General features: G+C 40.4%; 1 protein-coding gene across 1 annotated transcript; it reads right to left on the reverse strand.

Annotated features, from left to right (window-relative positions):
- Nucleotides 1–18587: 18587 nt before the first annotated feature.
- Nucleotides 18588–19614, reverse strand: LOC139835531 (uncharacterized). The gene is made up of 3 exons (XM_071825390.1): nt 19177–19614; nt 19052–19093; nt 18588–18938 (listed from the first exon to the last, which is right to left on the reverse strand). The coding sequence occupies exons 1-3, from the start codon at nt 19612–19614 to the stop codon at nt 18588–18590; spliced, it is 831 nt and encodes a 276-aa protein (XP_071681491.1).
- Nucleotides 19615–21723: the final 2109 nt, after the last annotated feature.

The raw sequence follows: 21723 nt of genomic DNA on the forward strand, positions 1-21723 counted from the left end.
GAAGACGCAAGGCGTCCCAATCCTCCAACTATTGGGGCACTAACGATATTCGCATATCCATGAAGTGATTGTCCTTAGTATGCACCGTTGCTAAAACTCATCGTTTCTAAGCATCACGTGATGATCGGGTGTTATAGATTCTACGTGTGCATACAACGGGTGCAAGCCAGATTTGCACATGCGAATACTGAGGTTAAACTTTACGAGCCTAGCATGCTCAGACATGGTCTCGGAAAGTCATCATGATATAATGGATAAAATTATGAGTGAAATTGTTCATCATATTACAAAGTTACTAATAGTGAAATCTAGAACACTTGTCATATGATGATCAACTTCAAGAACCTCAAGGTTAATTACTCCATGTACGATGGATAAGTTATTATAAATCTTAATGGTGAAACATACACACATAATACTGACGCTAAAATGCCATAAGGAAAATGATTTGAATTCCACTTATTTGTGGAACCGCCATTTAGGTCATATTGGAAAGGAACGCATGAAGAAACTCCATGCAAATGGATTATTGGAGTCATTTGATTTTTGAATCAATTGGCGCTTGCAAATCTTTTCTAAAAAGAGAATGACTAAAATACCGTTCATAGGCCAAGAGTTGAACGGGGAACTAACTTAGTGAAAACATACATGATGATGTATGTGGTTCACTGGACATAGTTGCGTGCGGGAGATTCTTCTACTTCATGAAAACTTCAAACAATGAATTGAGTATATATATGTGGATATATTCGATAAGGAAGAAGTTTGAAACATTTGAATAGATTCAAATAAATTTCAGCATGAAGTGGAAATCATCGTAATAGAAAAGTCAAATATCTATGATTGGATCATAGTGGAAATATTTGAATTACTAGTTTTAGCGAACATCTAATAGAGTTATGAAATTGTTTTACAACTCACGTTTCTTGGAGTATCATAGTGATGATAAAATATCCGAGAGATGTATCCAAACCTTGTTGGGTCAATGATGAGATAAAATATTAATGCCATTATATTTTTGTGGATTATGCTTTAGAGACTACCGCTTTTACACTAAATAGAGCATCATCATGATCCTTGAAATGACACCATACAAGTTATGGCATGGGTATAAACCCTAATAGTCCTTTCTTTAAATTTTGGTCTAAGAGTTTACAACCAAAATCGGATGAATGTCTTTGTTGGTTATCCCACAGAATTGATTGAGAATTCTTTTCACTATGGAAACAAAGACAAAAGTGTTTGTCAATGTTTCTTATTTCCAAGAAATTGTTTTCTAGCGAAGTATTTGAGTGGGAGGACAATAGAATTTGATAAGGTTTATGAACCTGAGCATAATGATCAGAGTAGCGCAGCATCGAAATTGGTTTCGGAAGTGGCCACGACGATCATGGCTCCCATGACTACAAAGTGTTTTAGCCATGGAGATCGAAGTACATATTGAACCTTGTAGGTATGGTTTACTTTGTGATCAAATAAATGATTTGTGGACAAAGGATTGATTTTGAACAATGATAAACCAACTACAAACAAAGAAGTTATGATGGGCCCTGACTCCGTTAAAATGGCTATACGCCATGAAATCCAAGATAGATGAATACTTTTTGAAAGTAAATGGATCTACAAAATTGATGGACTTGGATGAAATATCCTTGAAGAAGCTTGACTTGTCGAAAAGTTGTTTACGACAAAGTTCAAAGAGTTGACTACGACAAGATTAGATTTTCCGTAGTAATGCTTATAGTCTATGTGGATTATTCTAGTAATCACTACACATTTCTTTTATAAGATATGTTAGTAGGATGGCAAAATACATTACTTATCAGAAGTGTGTATTAAAGGTGTATACAAGATACAACCAAGAATTTTGCTGGTCTGTGGAATACTAGATAGGTATACAAACTTCAATTGGATGAAGTGAGTATCGTGGAGTTGGAATCTTCACCAGATGAAATAGTCAAAGAGTTTTTGATTTCATCAGAAACGATGAAGATGCTTGTATTTGCAAGAAATTAAGTGGGAGCGCTGAGACATATTTATAATAATTTATGTAGATGACATATAGTTGGTTATAAATGATATAATTATATACTTGATTAAAAAGGTTTCATTGAGAATTAATTTCAATGAAAGGATATGGATTAAAACAAATTTAGTGTCAAGATCTATGAAGATAGATTGAAACACATAATAAATTTAAGTCAAAGTACATAGAATGGATATTGAAATAGTTCAATATAGAAATATTAAGAAAATGTTCTTGTCATCTGAAGGTTTAACAAGACTTGAGTGTATCTGACACTCAATGAGTAAAAACACATGAGTGATTATAGATCACGAATAATATGTACAAAATCAGATGTCCTATGCTCTGAAAAGTTAGGAGCATATACCAGAATGATTCATGTGATGATCATTGGACAAACAGTAAGAATATCCCAGTGTGCTTTAGAAGAACCAAGGATACATAAAAAATTTATATGGGAAAATGACAAACAAATCGCTGTAAGGTGTTGCACCGATATTTGTTTTGTCACATATGAAAATAAAAATTTCAATCTCAAATTAGACTAAGTGTTGTTTAAAAGGTAGCACAATGAGCTAGAAGTTGTCTATGCTAGATTTAGAAGAGATCTAAATATTGTGACGGATTCTACAAAAGAAGGCAGAGTATGTCATTATTTTGACAATAACAGAGGATGTTAAGTCAAGAGGTTCTTTGAGAACTTGGTGTAGTTCCGACAGAGTCAGAACTTTGAAGCTATATTGTGTGTGACAATATTAGTGACATATTTCAGACCGCGGAATTAAGGTTCCATAAGAAGACCAAACATATTTAATGCCGACTCATTTGGAAATGAGTGATGCGTTGAGACGCAAATGAATTACAAAATACATACGTTTCTGAGCGTGTCAGATCAGTTGACTAAAACCTCTCCCATGAGCAAAACATGATAAAGCACCAGAAGGCCAAGGTGTTATATCTTTACAAATGTAAACTAGATTATTGACTCTAGTGCAAGTGGGAGACTGTTGAAGATATGCCCAAGAGGCAATAATAAAATGGTCATTATAATATATCTCTGTGTTTATGATAATGTTTACATACCATGCTATAATTGTATTAACCGAAACATTGATACATGTGTGTTATGTGAACAACAAAGAGTTCCTAGTAAGCCTCTTGTATAACTAGCTTGTTGATTAATAGATGATCATGGTTTCGTGATCATGAACATTGGATGTTATTAATAACAAGGTTATGTCATTATATGAATGATGTAATGGACACACCCAATTAAGCATAGCATAAGATCATGTCATTAAGTTATTTGCTATAAGCTTTCGATACATAGTTACCTAGTCCTTATAACCATGAGATCATATAAATCACTTATACCGGAAAGGTACTTTGATTACATCAAACGCCACTGCGTAAATGGGAGGTTATAAAGGTGGGATTAAGTATCCGAAAAGTATGAGTTGAGGCATATGGATCAAAAGTGGGATTTGTCCATCCCGATGACGGATAGATATACTCTGGGCCCTCTCGGTGGAATGTCTTCTAATGTCTTGCAAGCATATGAATAAGTTCATAAGAGACCACATACCACAGTACGAGTAAAGAGTACTTGTCAGGAGACGAGGTTGAACAAGGTATAGAGTGATACCGATGATCAAACCTCGGACAAGTAAAATATCGCGTGACAAAGGGAATTGGTATCGTATGTGAATGGTTCATTCGATCACTAAAGTCATCGTTGAATATGTGGGAGCCATTATGGATCTCCAGATCCCGCTATTGGTTATTGGTCGGAGAGAGTACTCAACCATGTCCACATAGTTCGCGAACCGTAGGGTGACACACTTAAGGTTTGATGTTTTAATGGTAGAACTTGAATATGGAATGGAGTTCGAAGTATTGTTCGAAGTCTCGGATGGGATCCCGGACATCACGAGGAGTTCCGGAATGGTCCGGAGAATAAGATTCATATATAGGAAGTCATTTTTATAAGTTTGAAAATGATCCGGTGATTTTACGGAAGGTTCTAGAAGGTTCTAGAAAAGTCCGGAAGGAATCACTAAGGAAGGAGGAGTCCTGGAGGGACTCCACCTCCCCATGGCCGGCCAACCCTAAAGGGGGGAGTCCAAGGTGGACTCCACCTAAGGCCTTGTTTACTCCTAGAGTATTTCCATCCCCTTGAGGTTTGGGGATGAGAGGGGATTGGGTGAAAACCCCCCTTTCACCAAATCCCCATTTTCCCCTTAATTTCCCCTCATTTCCCCACACCCTCCCCCACTGCCTCTAGTTACTTTGTTTTTGGGGATAAGAGGGGATATGGAGATCAGATGATAAAAACTCAATATTTTCATCCCAAGACATGATAACGGACAATCAGTAAATTAAAAACTCCGTCTTTAACATAAACTCAGTATCATGCAATTTTGTCATACAATTTTCTCGAACTAGAACACACATATAAATAAATGTTCGACCCAACAGATAAGCAACTGCCGCCATAAACTCATTGTCATGTAGTTTGAAGAACATTAGAAGTCTGGCACGCTCGCCGCCAAACGCCGGAAACCACGCTGCCGTCAGAGGGCCTCCAGCTAGAAATACACGCAGAGGTAAAATTTAGTACTGATACATAGCTTACACATAGTTCAAATGTATTGTAAGTGCAACTAGGGAGCATCCTTATAATTTAACTAAACCCATCCTTATAATTTAGTACTCAACAACACTTGTTAATATCAACCAGCAAATGAACCCAAAAACACTATTAGCCCTTTTTGTTTTGAAAGACAACACTGTGTTACCAACAAATACCATTCGACCACCACCAGGAAAGAAGCAACCGATCCTGATCGTGATGCACTTCAGATCAGACAATCCATGTACCACAAGCAAAAATAAAAGGAACAGTGTACAATCCAACCTGACAGTAAAAACTGAAAACCATGCACTCAAGCATGACAACAAATAGTGGTTCTAGAAACGTGCGATGGAAATGCAGATCATAGGATTGACAATACAGAGTAGCATTAGGGCACATATGACATCCATTGCAAGGAAAGAAGCATTGGTGCATTACTGTTCATTTAAGTTCCAGATGCAGAGCACTGGTGCATTACTATTCAGGATTCATGTAAATTTCAGATATCCATTAAATTTAACTCTACAGAAGTTGATTAGCTAAAATATGTACAGGTACAAAACATTGACAGAAACAATCAGGGGGCCATGCATACATAGGCTGCTGAGCAACATCTTTCATTTACACCTCTATCTATTATCTAACAACAAGTAAACTAAAAAGTAGCTTGTGACATAGAAATATCATTCCTGTAAAAATCAGTGTCTCGGCAGCCTAGCTGAGGAAACTGTGTAGACACGCTCAAGTTGTAGTCTTATAGAGGCGTAGCTGTTAGACCATCTTTCGACAGCGCGTGTTTGATGATGCATTTCTAGATAAGGTGCCTCTGAATTGAACTACTTGACAATGTTCAGAAGATACATACTGTCAGATTTTTTTCCCAAGAAGATTTACTGCTGTACTCTCATGAAGAAACTACAGAACACAACTTCATGTAGTCCAAGCATGCTAAATCCAGGTACACGCTCGGTTATGGAGAAATTTGGCAAGGAGGCTACACCAAAAAATAATCATAGACCGAACCTAACCTAGAAATTTTATTTGCAATGTCACTTCGTACAGAATCAATCATCCTTCTATTCATTTCCCAGGAAATCCATGGGAATTTAGGCCTAGCTAATCCTAAGCTTCTGGAGTAGAACGCAAAGCAGAATCATGGAGACGGATCAAAAAAATTCTCTACTCCCTGCCAACTTAAATCATTGCCCACCAGCATCAAGCAGGGAAAAACTAACAGCACATCTTGAATTCACGAAGAGAAAGCACTACGTCTCAGCATCGATCTATGGACTGCACAAATCAGAAAAATCACGGGCGCGGCACCGGCCGCTGCTGCTCCCTTCCCTCCCACCGCACGCGGCGTCCACGCACCTCCGTCCTCGAGCTCCGTCGCGGAGGCGGCGACACCAAGAAAACCTAGGGAGGAGGGGAAAAGGGGAGGAGGCGCGAGGACTCACCGGGGACCAGTCGCCGGAGGAGTACCTCGACGCCGCCGTTGTGATTTGTGCGTTCTTTCCCCACCGCCGTCGCCTTTCCCCGCCGCCATCGCCGCCGTTGCCTCGCCTCGTCTCCCCTTTTCACGAGCCAATACACGGGGTCGACCTCGTGGTTGAGAAAACCGGAGGGTGAAGCTTACCGGGTCGGGAAGATCTGGGATGGGCCGAATGTTACCTAAAAAAACCAGAGAAGTAAACGGGCCATCCGGTAACTTTCGGGATTCGATCGTGGGCCGGTATTTTACCCTTCCAACCCCCAAAATACTAGACAAGTAAACAAGGCCTAAGGGGGCCGGCCACCCCCCCCCCCCCCCCCACACATGGAAGGGGGGAATCCCACTTGAGGTGGGAGTCCCACCTTGGGTAGGTTTCCCTACTACATGGAAGGTTCTTGTGTTGGGGTCTTATTCGAAGACTTGTAGTCCAACACTTGGGGATCCACCTATATAATGAGGGGCATAGGGGAGGGGGCCGGCCACCACAAGCCATAGCTTGGCCGCACCCCCTTAGTGGCCGGCCACCCCTCTCCTCCACCTCTCCTACACGCTTAGCGAAGCTCCGCCGGAGTTCTCCATCGCCACCGCCACCACGCCGTCGTGCTGCCGGATTCAAGGAGGAGCTACTACTTCCGCTGCCCGCTGGAACGGGGAGAAGGACGTCATCTTCATCAACACCGAACGTGTGACCGAGTACGGAGGTGCTGCCCGATCGTGGCACCGTGATCAAGATCTTCTACGCGATTTTGCAAGCGGCAAGTGATCGTCTACCGCAGCAATAAGAGCCTACTCTTATAGGCTTTGGAAATCTTCAAGGGTGAGTCTCGATCATCCCCTTGTTGCTCCCGTCTTCTATATTGCATCTTGGCTTGGATTGCGTTCTCGCGGTAGGAAATTTTTTGTTTTCTATGCAACGAATCCCTACACGTTGTGGTTCATGTTCGTAGGTAGATTGGATCTTTCTCGAAAACCCTAAACCACGTAAAATATGCAAACCAAATTAGAGGCATCTAACTTGTTTTTGCAGGGTTTGGTGATGTGATATGGCCATGATGTGATGATGAATATGTATGAGATGATCATTATTGTATTGTGGCAACCGGCAGGAGCCTTATGGTTGTATTTATATTTCATGTTGTAGTATTATTTCAAAGTAGTTGTAATAGTTGCTACATGAGGTGAACAACCATGAAGACGGCGCCATGGACCTTGACGCTACGCCAACGATGATGGAGATCATGCCCGTTGATGATGGAGATCATGTCCGTGCTTTGGAGATGAAGATCAAAGGCACAAAGACTAAAGGGCCATATCATATTACATATGAATTGCATGTGATGTTAATCCTTTATGCATCTTATTTTGCTTAGAACGCGACGGTAGCATTATAAGATGATCCCTCACATTAATATAAAGATAATAAAGTGTTCTCCCCTCATATGCACCGTTGCAACAGTTCGTCATTTCAAAGCATCTCGTGATGATCGGATGTGATAGACTCTACGTTCACATACAACAGGTGTAAGCCATGTTTGCACACACGGAATACTTGGGTTTGCTTGACGAGCCTAGCATGTACAGACATGGCCTCGGAACAACGGAAACCGAAAGGTTGAACACGAGTCATATGGATGATATGATCAACATGTTGATGTTCACCGTTGAAGCTACATCATCTCACGTGATGATCAGTTTTGGTGTAGTGGATATGGATTGTGTGCCACTTAACAACTATGAGGGATGTTGTATTGAGTGGGAGTTCATTAGTAATTAGATTAAAACATGAACTAATTATCATAAACATAGTCTGAGTAGTATTTTGAATTAATTTTGTAGTATTGGCATCTGTTTTCTACCATGCGCTAGTCTTGTAATTGAGATAGAAATATTGTTAAAATCTGACAAGAAACTTTACGGACTGGTACCGTATTATTAAAGAATCAAGAAATTATTAAGTCCTATTGCAAACTTTTAGTAAACCTCACATTGTTGATTCAAAGAGCTATGGTTTCAATTAGTACCTAAAGTTATCTTGTCTCCATAAAAATTGAAGTTCAAATCTGTTTGAAAAGTAAGGAGCTGAAAATTTTGTTTTCTGAAATAAGCAAGGTATGAGATATATGTGATATCTAAGACCTTATTGCAAGGTGATAGAATATAATTTGGTGAGACTACATAAACTCATAAGTTTTATGGGAATGTACGAAGGTTGAAGACGCAAGGCGTCCCAATCCTCCAACTATTGGGGCACTAACGATATTCGCATATCCAAGAAGTGATCGTCCTTAGTATGCACCGTTGCTAAGACTCGTCGTTTCGAAGCATCACGTGATGATCGGGTGTTATAGATTCTACGTGTGCATACAACGGGTGCAAGCCAGATTTGCACATACGAATACTTAGGTTAAACTTTACAAGCCTAGCATGTACAGACATGGTCTCGAAAAGTTGTCATGATATGATGGATAAAATTATGAGTGAAATTGTTCATCATATTAAAAGGTTACTAATAGTGAAATCCGGAACACTTGTCATATGATGATCAAGTTCAAAGTAAGAACCTCAAGGTTATTGGTATTTGACCAACAAACCTAGAAGTTATTGATGTTGAAGTGTTTTTCTGAATAATGAGGAAAGCTAAAAGAGAAACTACAAAAGATTATTGGCAGAAAGAAAGAAAAGACTAGAAAGTCTAGCTCAAGTGTATATAAATGATATACATGTTATGGATGTATTCCTTGTTTGGTCACATAATGAAATTCTTGGGTATTTGTACTAGATTGGTTGGTATGAGATGTCATACAATACAACGCAATACAAGAATACGATGGCCTAAGTGACTGATAAGGAATATGGTAATAATGCACGTCTGGAACATAATAAAGTGTTATTATGTTTGTCGTTGGCATTCTACCTAGCCCTTAGAATTTATAATAAAGAACTTAATAATTGTTATTTTGTTCTGGTCAAATAAAAAAAACAATGAGTTATTCAAATTCTGACATTACTCCATGTACGATGGATAAGTTATTATAAATCTTAATGGTGAAACACACATACATAAAACTGGCGCTAAAATATCATAAGGCAAATGATTTGAATTCCACTTATTTGTGGAACCGCCATTTAGGTCATTTTAGAGAAGAGCGCATGAAGGAACTCCATGCAAATGGATTTTTGGAGTCCTTTGATTTTTGAATCGTTTGGCGCTTGCAAATCTTTTCTAAAAGAGAATGACTAAAATACCGTTCATAGGCCAAGAGTTGAATGGGCAACTAACTTAGTGAAAACATACATGATGATGTATGTGGTTCACTGGGCTTAGTTGTGTGCGGGAGATTCTTCTACTTCATGAAAACTTCCAACAATGAATTGAGTATATATATGTGGATATATTCGATAAGGAAGAAGTTTGAAACATTTGAATAGATTCAAATAAATTTCAGCATGAAGTGGAAATCATCGTAATAGAAAAGTCAAATATCTATGATTGGATCATGGTGGAAATATTTGAATTACGAGTTTTAGCGAACATCTAAGAGAGTCATGAAATTGTTCTACAACTCACATTTCTTGGAGTATCATAATGATGATATAGTATCCGAGAGATGTATCCAAACCTTGTTGGATTAATGATGAGATAAAATATTATGACGCCATTATATTTTTGTGGATTATGCTTTAGTGACTACCGCTTTTACACTGAATATAGCATCATGATGATCCGTTGAAATGACACCATACGAGTTATGGCATGGGTATGAACCCTGATAGTCCTTTCTTAAATTTTGGTATGCATAGCATAAGTAAATAAGTTTACAACCAAAATCGTATGAATGTCTTTGTTGGTTATCCCAGAGATTTGATTGGGAATTCTTCCCACGAGACAAAGACAAAAGTGTTTGTCAATGTTTCTTATTTCCGAGAAATTGTTTCTAGCGAAGTATTTGAGTGGGAGGAAAATAGAACTTGATAAGGTTTATGAACCTGAGCATAATGATCAGAGTAGCGCAGCATCGGAATTGGTTCTGGAAGCGGCCACGACGATCATGGCTCCCATGACTATAAAATGTTTTAGCCATGGAGATCAAATTTACTATTGAACCTTGTAGGTATGATTTACTTTGTGATCAAATAAATGATTTGTGGACAAAGGATTGTTTTTGAACAATAATAAATCAACTACATACAAAGAAGTTATGATGGGCCCTGACTCCGTTAAAATGGCTATACGCCATGAAATCCAAGATAGATGAATACTTTTTGAAAGTAAATGAATCTATGAAATTGATGGACTTGGATGTAATATCCTTGAAGAAGCTCGATTTGTCGAAAAGTTGTTTACGACAAAGTTCAAAGAGTTGACTGCGATAAGATTAGATCTTCCGTAGCAATGCTTATAGTCTATGTGGATTATTCCAGTAATCGCTACATATTTCTTTTATGAGATTTGCTAGTAGGATGGCAAAATACATTACTTAACAGAAGTGTGTATTAAAGGTGTATACAAGATATAACCAAGAGTTTTGCTGGTCCGTGGAATACTAGATAGGTATACAAACTTCAATTGGATGAAGTGAGTATCGCGGAGTTGGAATCTTCACCGGATGAAATTAAGTGGGAGCGCTGAGACATATTTATAATACTTTATGTAGATGACATATAGTTGGTTATAAATGATGTAATTATATACTTGATTAAAATGTTTCATTGAGAACTTAACTTCAATGAAAGGATATGGACTGAAACAAATTTTGTGTCAAGATCTATGAAGATAGATTGAAACACATAATAAATTTAAGTCAAAGTACATAGAATGGATATTGAAGTAGTTCAATATATAAATATTAAGAAAATGTTCTTGTCATGTGAAGGTTTAACAAGACTTGAGTGTATCTTACATTCAATGAGTAAAAACACAAGAGTGATTATAGATCACGAATAATATGTACACAATCAGATGTCTTGTGCTCTTAAAAGTGTTATAAGCATGTACCAGAATGATTCATGTGATGATCATTGAAAAACAGTAAGAATATTCTTGAGTACTTAAGAAGAACCAAGGATATATATATAGTTTTGTATGGAGAAATGACAAACAAATCGCTGTAAGATGTTGCACCGATATTGGTTTTGTCACATATAAAAATAAAATTTCAATCACAAATTGGACTAAGTGTTGTTTAAAAGGTAGCACAATGAGCTAGAAGTTTTCTATGCTAGATTTAGATGAGTTCTAAATACTGTGACGGATTCTACAAACGAAGGCAGAGTATGTCATTGTTTTGACAATGACTGAGGATGTTAAGTCAAGAAGTTCTTTGAGAATTTGGTGTAGTTCCGATAGTGTCAAAACTTTGAAGCTATATTGTGTGTGACAATATTAGTGACATATTCCAGACCGCGGAATTAAGGTTCCACCAGAAGACCAAACATATTTAATGCCGACTCATTTGGAAATGAGTGATGCGTTGAGACGCAAATGAATTACAAAATACATACATTTCTGAGCGTGTCAGATCCGTTGACTAAAAGCTGTCCCGTGAGCAAAACATGATAAAACACCGGAAGGCCAAGGTGTTATATCTTTACAAATGTAAACTAGATTATTGACTCTAGTGCAAGTGGGAGACTGTTGGAGATATGCCCAAGAGGCAATAATAAATGATTATTATGATATATCTTTGTGTTTATGATAATGTTTACATACCATGCTATAATTGTATTAACCAAAACATTGATACATGTGTGTTATGTAAACAACAAGGAGTCCCTAGTAAGCCTCTTGTATAACTAGCATGTTGATTAATAGATGATCATAGTTTCATGATCATGAACATTGGATGTTATTAATAACAAGGTTATGTCATTATGTGAATGATGTAATGGACACACCCAATTAAGCATAGCATAAGATCACGTCATTAAGTTCATTTGCTATAAGCTTTCGATACATAGTTACCTAGTTCTTTCGACCATGAGATCATATAAATCACTTATACCGGAAGGGTACTTTGATTACATCAAACGCCACTGCGCAAATGGGTGGTTATAAAGGTGGGATTAGGTATTCGGAAAGTATGAGTTGAGGCATATGGATCAACAGTGGGATTTGTCCATCCCGATGACGGATAGATATACTCTGAGCCCTCTCGGTGGAATGTCGTCTGATTAGCTTGCAAGCATGTGAATGGTTCACAAGAGATGATATACCACGGTACGAGTAAAGAGTACTTGTCCGAGACGAGGTTGAACAAGGTATAGAGATACCGATGATCAAACCTCAGACAAGTAAAATATCGCGTGACAAAGGGAATCGGTATCGTATGTGAATGGTTCAATCGATCACTAAGTCATCGTTGAATATGTGGGAGCCATTATGGATCTCCAGATCCCACTATTGGTTATGGGTCAGAGAGAAGTCTCAACCATGTCTGCATAGTTCGCGAACCGTAGGGTGACACACTTAAGGTTTGATGTCGTTTAAGTAGATATGGAATATGGAATGGAGTTCGAAGTTTTGTTCGGAGTATCGGATGGGATCCAGGACATCACGAGGAGTTCCGGAATGGTCCGGAGAATAAGATTCATATATAGGAAGTCACTTTCCAAGTTTGGAAATGATCCGGTGAATTCATGGAAGGTGGTTTCTAGAATTATCCGAAATAAATCACTATGGAAGGAGGAGTCCCGGAGGGACTCCACAAACCCTAACCAGCCAACCAAGTGGGAGGGTGGAGTCCATGGTGGACTCCACCTCCTTGGCCGGCCAAGTAAAGGGGGAAGGGGAGAGTCCCTGTCCCTCTAGGTTTCGTCCATAAGGAAGTTTTTCTGTTGGGGTCTTATTCGAAGACTTTGGGCAAACCCTTGGGGTTCCACCTATATAATGAGGAGGAGAGGGAGGGGGCTGCCCATGGCTTGGCCGCACCACCTAGGGCATCCAAGGGCCGGCACCCAAGTGCTCCTCCCCTCTCCCCAAACCCTAGCCTCTCCTCCTCCACATAATACTCCCGCAGCGCATAGGCGAAGCCCTGCCGGAGTTCTCCACCACCACCGCCACCACGCCGTCGTGCTGCCGGGATTTCGAGGAGGATCTACTACTTTCGCTGCCCGCTAGAACGGGGAGGAGTACGTCGTCTTCATCAACACCGAACGTGTGACCGAGTATGGAGGTGCTGCCCGATTGTGGCACCGTCAAGATCTTCTACGCGCTTTTGAAAGCAGCAAGTGATCATCTTCTGCAACAACGAGATCTAATCTCGTAGGCTTTGGAAATCTTCAAGGGTTAGTCTCGTGATCCCCTCGTTGCTACCATCTTCTAGATTGCATCTTGGCTTGGTTTTCGTTCTTGCGGTAGGAAATTTTTTGTTTTCTATGCTACGAATCCCATCAAAAGAAAGGCCCTTCGCAGAGGGAAGCAGGGATTAAATCATGTGCTAGAGCTTTTCAAGTTTTGAAATCATAAAGAGAGCATAAAAATAAAGTTTTGAGAGGTGTTTTTTGTTGTCAACGAATGGTAGTGGGCACTCTAACCCTCTTGTCAAACAGACTTTCAAAGAGCGGCTCCCATGAAGGACGTTATCTCTACCAGCAAGGTAGATCATCCCTCTTCTCTTTTGTCTACACATGTATTTTAGTTTTATTTATAGATGACACTCCTCCCAGCCTTTGCTTTCACAAGCCATGGCTAACCGAATCCTCGGGTGCCTTCCAACATTTCACATACCATGGAGGAGTGTCTATTTGCAAAATTAAGTTGCTTACTGATGAATCAGGGCAAAACATGTGAAGAGAATTATTAATGAAAGTTAATTAATTGGGGCTGGGAACCCCGTTGCCAGCTCTTTTTGCAAAATTATTGGATAAGCGGATGTGCCACTAGTCCATTGGTGAAAGTCCGCCCAACAAGATTGAAAGATAAAACACCACATACTTCCTCATGAGCTATAAAATATTGACACAAATAAGGAGTAATAAAGTTTTGAATTGTTTAAAGGTAGCACATGAAGTATTTACTTGAAATGGCAGAAAAATACCACATAGTAGGTAGTTATGGTGGACACAAATGGCATAAGTTTTGGCTCAAGGTTTTGGATGCACGAGAAGCATTACCTCTCAGTACAAGGCTTTGGCTAGCAAGGTTGTTTGAAGCAACACAAGTATGAACCGGTACAGCAAAACTTACATAAGAACATATTGCAAGCATTATAAGACTCTACACTATCTTCCTTGTTTCTCAAACACTTTTACGAGAAAATATCTAGACCTTAGAGAGACCAATCATGCAAACCAAATTTCAACAAGCTCTACGGTAGTTCTCCACTAATAGGTTTAAACTACATGATGCAAGAGCTTAAACATGATCTACTTGAGAGCTCAAAACAATTGCCAAGTATCAAATTATTCAAGATAATATACCAATTACCACATGAAGCATTTTCTGTTTTCAACCAAATAGCAATAAGTGCAGCGGCTTGCAGCTTTTGCCATGAACATTAAAAGTAAAACGAAGAACACCAGTGTTCAAATGAAAAAGCGGAGCGTGTCTCTCTCCCACACAAGCATGTTAGGATCCGATTTTATTCAGAGAATGAAAATAACAAAACGAAAATAAAAGCACACAGACGCTCCAAGTAAAGCACATAAGATGTGACGGAATTAAAATATAGTTTCACTAGAGGTAACCTTATAAGTTGTTGATGAAGAAGGGGATGCCTTGGGCATCCCCAAGCTTAGACGCTTTAGTCTTCTCGAAATATGCAGGGATGAACCACGGGAGCATCCCCAAGCTTAGACTTTTCACTCTTCTTGATCATATTATATCATCCTCCTCTCTTGATCCTTGAAAACTTCCTTCACACCAAACTCAAAGCAATCTCATTAGAGGGTTAGTGCATAATCAAAAATTCACATGTTCAGCAAGGACACAATCATTCCCAACACTTCTGCACATTACCCAAGGTTACTAAAATTTAATGGAGCAAAGAAACCCACTCAAATACAGTAAAAGAGGCAATGCGAAACAAAAGGCAGAATCTGTCAAAACAGAACAGTCCGTAAAGACAAAAAATTTCGAGGCACTTAACATGCTCAGATGAAAAAGCTCCAGTTGAATGAAAGTTGCGTACATATCTGAGGATTACTCATGAATTTTTTCAAGATTTTTAGATTTTTCTACAGAGATAAAAACTCAAATTCGTGACAGCTAAAAATCTGTTTCTGCGCAGAAATTCAAATCTAGTATCAACTTTCTATCAAAGACTTTACTTGGCACAAAAACGAAATAAACATGATAAGGAGAGGTTGCTACAGTAGTAACAACTTCCAAGACACAACAAAACAGTAGAAAAATAAAAACATGGGTTATCTCCCAAGAAGTGCTTTCTTTATAGCCATTAAGATGGGCTCAGTAATTTTAATGATGCTCTCGCAAGAAATAAGAGTTGAAGCAAAAGAGAACATCAAAAGAAAATAAGAAACACTTTTAAGTCTAACCCACTTCCTATGAAAATGAATCTTGTAAATAAATAAGTCATGTAAGCATAATGCAATAAGCATAGGAAAACAAGACAAGCGCAACTTCAAGATTTTCAGCGAAAAGAGAGGTGTTTTAGTAACATGAAAATCCCTACAATCATATTGTCCTCTCTCATAAAGATTTTCAGTAGCATCATGAACAAACTCAACAATGTAACTATCACATGAAACATTCTTATCATGAGCTACATGCATAAAATTATTACTCTCCACAAAAGCATAGTCATTACTATTAATTGTTGTGGGAGCAAATTCAATAAAATAGCTATCATTATTATTCTCATCACCATAATCATCATATATAGGAGGCATATTGTAATCATAATTAATTTTCTTCTCAATAGTAGGTGGACTGAAAATATGATAGTCATCATTGTAATCATCATATATAGGAGGTAAAGTATCATCAAAGTAAATTTTCTCCTCCATGCTTGGGGGACTAAAAATATCATGCTCATCAAAACCAGCTTCCCCAAGCTTAGAATTTTCCATAGCATTAGCAACAATGGTGTTCAAAGAGTTCATACTAATAACATTGCCATTAGCATGCATATAAAGTTCCATAGGTTTTTTAATTATCTCTTCAAACACCTCATGTCCTAACTCAAGATAAATACTATAAAGATCTCTAATATTTTTTGTTGTTTTCCATTAAGCCTAACTAGTGAAATAAAAACAAGAAACAAAAAGAAATAATTGCAGAATCTAAAGGAAATAGCTTCGAGCACTCACACACCGGCAACAATGCTAGGAAATAGCTTAGTAGTCGGAGGATGTGAATACCTTTTACCTTACCTCCCCGGCAACGGCGCCAGAAAATAGCTTGATGTCTACGCACGCTTCTATTCCTGTAGACAGTGTTGGGCCTCCAAGAGCAGAGGTTTGTAGAACAGCAGCAAGTTTCCCTTAAGTGAATCACCCAAAGTTTATCGAACTCAGGGAGGTAGAGGTCAAAGATATCCCTCTCAAGCAACCCTGAAATTAAGATACAAGAAGTTTCTTGTGTCCCCAACACACCTAATACACTTGTCAGATGTATAGGTGCACTAGTTCGGCGAAGAGATAGTGAAATATAAGTAATATGGATGATTATAAGTAGTAATTGCAATCTGAAATAAAAATAGCAGCAAGCAAACATGTAGCAGAACTTGTTGGAAACGGCGTTTCAATGCTTAGAAACAAGGCCTAGGGATCATACTTTCACTAGTGGACACTCTCAACAATGATCACATAACTGAATAAATAAATACTACTCTCAAATACTCTCTTGTTGGATAACAAACACCATTCATTGTGTAGGGCTACAAAAGCACACATCAAGCCGGAGTAAACAAACTCCACAACTTCATAAAGGAATCACACACGATGCGCACACTGTCACCATCACACCGTGGAGAGTGACTCCGGAGTTCATATTAAAGTAACCTCTAGAGTGCATAATAGACAAGAGCAACATCTACATATTCAACTAGATTGCAAAGCTCATGATCACATAAAGATCACACCATGGGAGAGAGAGATGAACCACATAGCTACCGGTAGAGCCCTCAGCCTCGGGGGAGAACTACTCCCTCATCATGGGAGACAGCAGCGGCGATGAAGATGACAGTGATGTCTATGGAGATGACTCCGGGGGCAATTCGTCGTCCCGGCGGCGTGCCGGAACAGAGATTATGTCCCCCGAAACTTGTCGTCGATGGCGGCGGCGCTGCGGAACTCTTCTGGTATTTTGGCTCTCTGTACTAGGGTTTTCGTGACGGAAGGATTATATAGGCGATGGGGCAGAGTCGGGGGACACCCGAGGGGCCCACCCCATATGGCGGCGCGGCCAGGGGTGGGGCCGCGCCCCCCTATGGTGTGGCCGCCTCGTGGCCCCTCTCCGTCTCCTCTTCGGTGTTCTGGAAGACTCCGTGGAAAATAAGACCGTGGGCTTTTGTTTCGTCCATTTCCAAGAATATTTTCCGTGTAGGATTTTTTAAACCAAAAACAGCAGAAAACTGGAACTGGCGCTTCAGCATCTTGTTAATAGGTTTGTGCCGGAAAATGCATAAAAATGATATAAAATGTATATAAAACATGTGAGTATTGTCATAAAACTAGCATGGAATATAAGAAATTATAGATACGTTTGAGACGTATCACAGTGCCAGCGAGAGCCCTTCCAAGGAAGCATCCAGAGGGATTATAATTTTTTTATCTCATCTTTTTGTTTCTCTTAGCATGTATGGGCGCGTTTTGTTAGACTGGGCCCGAATCGTTGCTCACTGGCGCAGTGGTGCGAGAACACGTGCGCGTCCAGAACGAGTCACGGACCAAAATTGGCTTGTTATTTAGTAGGTCGGGCTGCATCGTTTGGGCCAGAAATGCATTTTTATTTGTTTGCATGCAGCCAACTCGAAATCTCGATGGAGATGAGATTAGGTCGGTTTGGTACCATCCAGGCATGCCTAAGGTCACCTCTTCTCTACAACTGGTAGCCTTACCATGCTACCACCACCCATCACACAGAAATCAGTTAATGACACTTGCAGACTAACGAAGCTAGCAGTTCACAAAATCAGCCCTAGCTAGTACGAATGATAGTTCATAACGATGATCCCTAGATACTACGAATGGCAGTTTATCATCATGAGGTAGTTCAACATATAGGAATAAAATTGGGGTCGAGAAACAGGGGATCAAAGGGGGGGTCATCTTCTTCTTCACTTCTTCTTCACTTCTCCACTTCTTCTTCACTTCTTCTTCTCAAATGGTGGTGTTGCCTCTGGCTTCCCACATTGTGTCTGCCCACTCTTGCCTCTTCTTCCATGCATCATTGTCGCCTGCGTTCACGCCATGGACGGTCTCTACTTCATCAAAAGTGATAACCTCTTGGAAGAACTCATCCTCGCCCCAACCTAGGATCCAGTTGTGAAGAATGCAGCAAGCAAGGACCACTTTACTTGAGTGTCAAAAGTGTGGAATGGATTCTGCTCAAGGACATTGAACCTATTCTTCAATGCAGCAAAGGCCCTCTCAATGGTGACTCTAAAGCTTGAGTGTCTCAAATTGAACAACTCTTTCGCATTCTGAGGTCGTTGCCTGGGAGAGAACTCGTTGAGGTGGTACCTTGTTTTCCTGAAAGGAGGTAGAATATCAGGTCGGCATGCATATTCAGCATCTCCAAGGTAGAAATTACCCTCAGGGATTTGCAACCCATCGGGCCTTGACAAGATGTCGGCCAGGATGCTCGCATCATGAGCTGAACTCTCCGACCCAACAAGCACGTAAGTGAACCTTATATCGAATCCACAGGTGCTAGCACGTTCTAGCTGGTGTAGTGCTTCCTCCCGCGGAGTGCTGCAGACATTGATCTCGGTACCTTTGTAGTCACATGAGTACCATCAATTTTCCCAATGCAATCCTGTAAAAAAAAGTTAGCACACGGTCATGTTTCTGACAGTAGCACACATCTGAAAAGTAGAACAAACATGATTTTGTACTCACCCTGAAATACGGGAAACATCTGTAGCTGTTCTTGATCTTGGGTGGTGTGTTCGTTGATGCTGGCTTGATTATTTCACCTCTGAGCTTCCCAATTACGTACAACACCTGCTGGAAGTACCGAGAGATAGTCTCCGTGGATCGCCTGAATGTGCTATGGATGACTCTGAACCTCTGGTTATGACCCACGGCACGAAGAAACATTGCGACTTGTTCTTCCACAGAGGTGTGGATGCTATCAACCAGCAATCCTCTATCCTTAAACGTTTTCACAAGTGCAAACAAAGGGGCTATTCTCATCCGAAGCATCTGGATAGCCTCCACATCGTTGGAGTTGTAGATGTAATTTAGGTTGGCAATCCTTTCCTGATCTCGTTGTAACATAGGACCGTAACTGACACGAGGAAAAGCAGCATGCCTAACTGCTCTCTTGTGCACCATCAAGATTCAGGCTTTTATGCAAACGATGAGTGATGTTGTGTGATGCACAAGCTAGGGCTGGTCGGTCTACTCAAACAAGATCTATGCATTATGAACGGTCTCATAGAACCCAACTAGTTCTACCAACATGAATCTGACACTACAGTACAGCAGATGAGTTTCCCCTTACCTCCGTCATAGCGGATGATGGACACGGCCAAAAGCTGCTGCAGATGTGCACAGGCTCCGCCGCGGCTGGAAACGAGGACCCTAGTCCAGCGTCGGAGACCGAAGGAGATGTACGCTGCCAGCTGCCAGATCTGGATCGCCGCAGCCGCCGCCGGTGCCAAAATTGGGGGAAGGAAAAAAATTGGGAGGGGGCTAATGGATAGGGTAACTGAAGAGGGAGGCTACCCCTACCTTTTCCGTGCAACGCCGCTGGGATTTCGGCTTCTCCCACCATGCCTAGGCAAAGCGCCCGCGCGGATGATATTGTCGATTTTCGTGTCGCCAGTGCATGTTTCTGGAGAAACTTCAAACTGGGCATTTCTCGTGGGCCTGTCCCGAGGGTGCTTTAAGACCCGTGCCATGCAAGAACGCGAGTGAGTCTAGGCAACCAAACGGTCCGAAAATTGTTGCGCCGATGCGAGCCAAGGGGTGCCCAGGCTACCAAACCCGCTATAATGCCCCTGAACTTCAAACTGTATGTACAGATAATTTATGAAAATAAAAAATACTCATCAAACTTATTTCTGAAACTTGCGAATTATGCTCGTACCAACGGGTGTATGGTTTTTCAATAATGGACAATTGTAATAATGGATCAAATTCTACGAATAAATAAATCGGCCTCAAAGGACACATCTAACCGTTTTTTTTACCTACACTAGCTAATGTCCATATCACACACGCAATAATTTTATCTGATGCTCTGGTTGCTACAGTCCCAAACTATTGCGATCCAAAGCTCACGTAGCAATCTGCACCAGTACTATAAAACATGCAAGAGAAAATGCACAGAAATATGACCCACAGGAGGTCACAGGTTCGAGCTAGCTTGCATCTCTCATAGATCTCTCCAACCGGTCTCGTGTCTGACTCAAGAACCTTCCTCTGTCTGACTGACTGGCAAAATAATCAAGCGAGAACATCCAAATAACGGCCCAATTAAAGAAGAAAGATGCCAAGCTTGACAGGCTACAGACTTGATTAGCCATATATATTTTTTCTTGGCTCTGTATGGCCAGCCGTGCTCAGATAGCAATGGGCGGGCGCTTTCTTAATGCTCACCGCACAGAGCCAAGGACGATTACTCAAATAGAGTAGTAGCAGCAGTGTAGTACGATTTGCGAGGGGGCAAATTAACCAAACCCTAGCTTTGCAAGGATTAAGCTAACCATTTCAGACATGGCAGTACAGTACTTAACTAACCACTACTAACACTGCTAGGCAGTGGCCGGCTTGTTTACGGCTGGCTCACAGCTCCAAGCGCACCGGCTCTTCCTTTGATTTGCATTATTACCTGCCTGCTAACCTCGCTGTTTGGAGGATCGACCCACCTGTCAGCGACAGTTTACGATGGATTAGTAGGGAGGGCCCTGTTTTCCCGAGCACCTTTGGTGGCCTGGCCTGGCCCCCATGTCATGTGGGAATAAACTGTTTGAGTTTGATTTGTTTCTAGGTAGTGCATCAGGGCTCAAGTTTCCCTAATGATACGTTTTGGACATCAATCATTGAACGCTCCCTTCACTAGTTTAATCAAGGCCGCTTTAGCCCCCATTCCCATCATCACCATGGCCTCAATGTTTGCCCTAGTGGCTAACCTAACAAGAATCCAACATACATACTCCATCCACATGGCATGCCCAGGATGCTAGGGTTTGGTTCTGTAGCTAATCTCCTCTAGAGTTGTTAGCAATCGGTAGCATGCATACTATATGGGCGGCTAGATGACGCTGTTATGGCCAACTTTTCTTTTGTTAATTACCTAGCAGGTTTGTTTGCATAGTTACGTGGCTAATTAGAATATGCTGTAATTGCTACAGAGCTTTCATGACTGCGGAAATGCAGTCATGTATTTTCTAGACAGGCAAATTCGTTAATTTCAGAACAATATGTCATATGTGCATG

Source organism: Lolium perenne, chromosome 2 (genome assembly GCF_019359855.2).
Source record: "Lolium perenne isolate Kyuss_39 chromosome 2, Kyuss_2.0, whole genome shotgun sequence".
Classification (NCBI taxonomy): domain Eukaryota; kingdom Viridiplantae; phylum Streptophyta; class Magnoliopsida; order Poales; family Poaceae; genus Lolium; species Lolium perenne.